Source organism: Amphiura filiformis, chromosome 6 (genome assembly GCF_039555335.1).
Source record: "Amphiura filiformis chromosome 6, Afil_fr2py, whole genome shotgun sequence".
NCBI lineage: Eukaryota > Metazoa > Echinodermata > Ophiuroidea > Amphilepidida > Amphiuridae > Amphiura > Amphiura filiformis.
The window spans coordinates 8380892-8385573 of NC_092633.1; the positions used below are offsets into that span (position 1 = coordinate 8380892).

The 4682-nt window shown below is 36.6% G+C and overlaps 1 protein-coding gene across 1 annotated transcript; it reads left to right on the forward strand.

Moving 5' to 3' along the window:
• Nucleotides 1–287: 287 nt before the first annotated feature.
• Nucleotides 288–1940, forward strand: LOC140154162 (uncharacterized). Its single transcript, XM_072176770.1, has one exon. The coding sequence runs from the start codon at nucleotides 288–290 to the stop codon at nucleotides 1938–1940; it is 1653 nt and encodes a 550-aa protein (XP_072032871.1).
• The last annotated feature ends 2742 nt before the right edge of the window (nucleotides 1941–4682 follow it).

Below are 4682 nucleotides of genomic sequence, written 5' to 3' on the forward strand. Positions count from 1 at the left end.
AAAAGCGTTCTGATGATACAATCTCGCGAACTGCTCAATCAAAAACAAAATGTACCACCAGCAATATTGCAAGAAACGAGGATCATCAACATAGCAGGTATCATCAGAACACGAAAACTTCGTATTTCAATAACTCCAGTTACTCCGGATGCTGGAAGTGCGGACTTTACAATCACAACGCAAATACGTGTTACTACGATTCAAAACTACAGTGCCGTGAATGTAATGAATATGGACACAAAGCAAAATATTGTAACTCTTTCCATAACTGAGGTATTGGCCACGAAATGTGTGCCGATGAACACGATGATAAAGTTCTTAAGAGTAATGAAGGGAGAAATGAAGCAAGCCAAAATCGTAATGATTATAATGTAAACACAATGTCTGACAGTAAATATATCAATTCTGATTTGAGTAGTGTGAGAAATAGTGATACTTCTAATGATTCAAATGCAGATAAGTGTAATTTACCTCGTGAGAAAGGTGTAAATATTGCTCACTTAAACATTGATTCTTTGTCATCCAAAGTTGACCAATTAAGACATTTCATGTACAGTAATGAAGTTCATATTATGGCAGTGTCTGAAACAAAGCTGGAAGAACACATATCTGATGATGTTATTTCTGTCAATAATTATTCGATCTACCGAAATGATCGTAATACCCATGGCGGTGGCGTCGCTTTTTATGTGAACGACGTAAACATTGAGCATAAATTGAGGGAGGATCTAATGCCACATTCACTTGAATTATTGGCTATAGAAATCAAACTCTCGATGGCCAAACCTATCATTATTATTGTTTGGTACAGACCCCCTAAGTCAAGTAGTGATCAGATAGATATCTTTGAGAGCCTTTTACAAGAAATCGAATTGGAAAACAAAGATCTTGTAATTCTTGGTGATGTAAATTGTGATTTGTTGACAGCAGATACACCTGATTATCAGACAAGAAATTTGAATGGTGTTTGTAGTAGTTTTGACTTACAACAACTTATTACTGAAGCCACAAGAGTTACTGAAACTTCCGAAACATTGTTAGACCATATTTACACTAATAATATCGATAAAGTAAATGGTAGTGGTGTTATACACACTGGTCTGAGTGACCATTCTATGATCTATGTCAATTTGGGCAAGATAAAGAAAAAGCCTACACATAAGCATAAGTACAAAACAACTCGGTCTTTCAAGAAGTTTAACGAAGATGACTTTGTAAATGACATCCGTAAGGCTAATTGGCGTTCTGTAAAACATGATAATGTTGATAAATGTATTGATAATTTTGAAAAACTGTTCTTACAAATTGCCGATCAGCATGCACCAATGAAAACAAAGCGAGTACGTAAAGTGCAATCCCCTTGGCTGACTGATGACATCATTGACTTGATGCGCGAGCGCGATGATTTAAAAAGAGAGGCGATCAGAACTACTTGTGATGTCATCTGGGATGCTTATCGGACAATGCGTAATCGTGTTAACCAGGAAATTGAGCAAAGTAAAAAGTTATTTTTGTCTCAAGGTATCAAAGAGAGCGGTAAAAATTCGCGTAAAGTCTGGAGTCATCTAAGACACATTGTACCTGGTAAAAATAAGTCTAATAATATAAATAATATCAAAACCAACGATGGTGTAAGTTCCGATCCTGAAGTTATTGCAAATAGCCTTAATGAGTACTTCGCAAACATAGGCCCAACTCTAGCTCAGAATATACAAAATGGTAACGATAATGATGATAATGTTGTAACTAGTAATAGTAAGTGTGAACAGAGTGTAGACACTATACCTAACAGTGTGGATAGCCACAAGTTCTCCTTCCAGCCTGTAAGTCATGAATATGTCCGTAAATATATTGAGACATTAAGTGAAAGTAAAGCAACTGGGAATGATTTATTTAAAGATTTATGTATTTTCTTAAAGTTCTTTACATCTGTAAGATAATTGTTTTTAAAACGATCTCTTATCATGTTTTGTAATAACCTGTATATAATAATGTTCTTTTATATATCTATCTTTTAATCTTGTTTTTATGTTTAATGTTTTACACCACGGACGTGTGGAAGAACAAATATTTTGAACATGTAACCGTGTATAAATAAAGTGAATGAATGAATGATGAATGAATGGTAGAGTAATGAGACTTGGATATAGAGATGCAGTGACATTAGCCGGTGTCTATGGGGTAAACACATATTTTGAGTTCAAGGTCATTCAGGGTCAAATAGGATGGGTTGATTACTGAAACTCACCTTAAAATTCACTATTTGCTGCAAATTAAGTGCTGTGATCATCAGAATAATGCCAAAAAGGCTCTAGCATTGGTTATATATTGGGTTATAATCAGAATTGGCTTAAACAGCGGGTGTTCTTCCAATGTATTTGAATAGGAAGAATTCTTCCTTTGAGGCAAAATAAGTTACTTGTCGCAAGTTAATAATGTTATGGTAAGAGTTTCCGTAGATAAATATTTTTTTCCGTAGATAGATATTTTTGAAATTACGTTTTGATGATATTGTGAAAAAAATAAGATAACATAATATTCAATAAATTTGCAATGCACACATTTCTATCAAATTTGCGGTCAAAAATACTATTCCAATTCAAAATTACTAAGACTTGAATAGCGAGGTCACCGCCGGGGGTCAGAGTTCAGGCCCGAGGTTACACTCACATTGATACGCATTGGTCACATGTCCAGAAAATTTTCCCGTGAAAATTTACCTATTAATGTTGACTGTTCTATGCAGTCGTTTACGGTCAACTATATCAGATGTATCGTTATTGCCTTAAAACATTTCACCGAGTTATTCCTGATACGCTGTTCGAAGATATGAGATACGTAAATAAAATTGCCCCAAGCTTCAGTGAAAATCTATATTTAGTATTTATGTAAAGATTCTGCTTTTTCTGCTACAACGTACTTTCAACTTTTATAAATTTAACGACATTTCATCACCAAATGCTTGTCTCCGATGATTACTGCAGAGGAAGGATTAGGTTTTATTATTATTTTTTGTTATAAGTACGACGTAAAATCAAATAATGATCAGAAGGGATAGCTCAATTATTAAATCTTTCTACTGCGTAGCGCAGAGGCACGACTATGGCAAGCTAAGCGGCTCATTACGTGGAGCCTGCTACGCGCAGCTTCTTTCTCGTTACGTGCAGCTTATTAACCAATCAGATTCGGTGTTTACAATCACGTGATTGCAAGCAAGCTGTGCTAGTTCATTAGAATCTCGTGTTTAAATGTAATGTAAAAATGTCTTTATGGTAGCTTTTTATTAAGTTTAACGTAAAGTTTATTGATCAAATTATTATTATTGTCCAATATGATTAAATTATATTAGTCTTCAGTATACAGCGCGGTGCATATCAGCAACCTTCCTTGTTTACCAACACAAGTTGCATGTTGTTGTTTGACCTTCGGATCCCCTGCACTGCTTTATACAGTCCGGGTATAAAGTATGCCATTAAAGACGGTGTAAACTTGGGAACACTCATGATAATAAATATGCTTTGTGTATGTATCATTTTAGCCCTTTTTTTGGCACATGCTGTGATTTGACATCCTTAACCCGCTCGTTATCTAATTCCGTAAATTAATTACAAGATAATAATTGTGAAAGAGGATTGCTAGCACTATACTACGCGTAGCTAACGACCCAACCACGTGATTAAATTGACGATTTTGATTGGTCAAATAGCTGCACGTAGCTTTAAATAAGCTACGCGTAGCTACCAACACGTTATGACCCCAATGGCTTGCCGTACACGGCCTTTGTACCACGAACGCTGTACCTGGCAGAGGCGTAGCCAGCTTTCTTGGAGGGGGTGGTGGGGGTGTGTGTGGGGGTGTGTGGGGGGGGGGGGGGGGGCAAATAAAAATTAAAGTTGCATCCTTTTGACCCGGTACTATCGGTGCGTATTATACATATTCCGGGTTTCAGAGGGTGTTTTTGAGCTTCCAAAAAGGGCTTTATTGTGACGATATGCGAACAAATTGTATTTTACATTAATTTCGCCCATGATCTGGTAAAAGAGGGCTTCATTGAGACAATATATTTTACACTATTTTGAACATAATCGGAGTGAATGTTGAGGGAAATGCGCTCCTTGCCTATTAGGTGTACTTTTCTTTTTCATTTTTGTCAGTGGACACTCTGCATAACCCCATCCCCACCCGCACTGGCTACGCTACTGGAACAGCAGGACTGCCATTCACCATGTTCACTGATGCTGGGAAATGTCCTAAAAATGTCCTAAAACTAAACAGCATGTTTAGTGTGTAGAGATACGTCGCTATAGCCTCGACTTAACGTAACTTCCCAAGCATAGCAATTCCCCGCTCAAATTTCGCTAAACCAGCGAAAACGGTAACACATTTGATCTGAAAGAAAAAATAAATATAGTGTTAGTTAGTATAACCAATTAACTCGGGATCAACCGTTGAGACATAAATTCAGAGATTGACCGGTTTCCTCCCAGGGCAGCTTTTCTCTGCAAAGTTGTTTCAACAGCACGAAATGAGTCTGGGTTCACGTTTTTCTACTTTTTTCATACTAATTCTGACCAACGGCCTTTATAAAAGCTCCTACAATCCTGACAAAAATAAACACATTGTAAGAAAATATAGATAAAACATATCCGCTGGGACATAAAATGTAGCTGTTACCATGTTCA

What these genes read in the sequence shown, in the direction of transcription:
- LOC140154162 (XM_072176770.1), top strand. Translation starts at nt 288, where the DNA reads ATGTGTGCCGATGAACACGATGATAAAGTTCTTAAGAGTAATGAAGGG.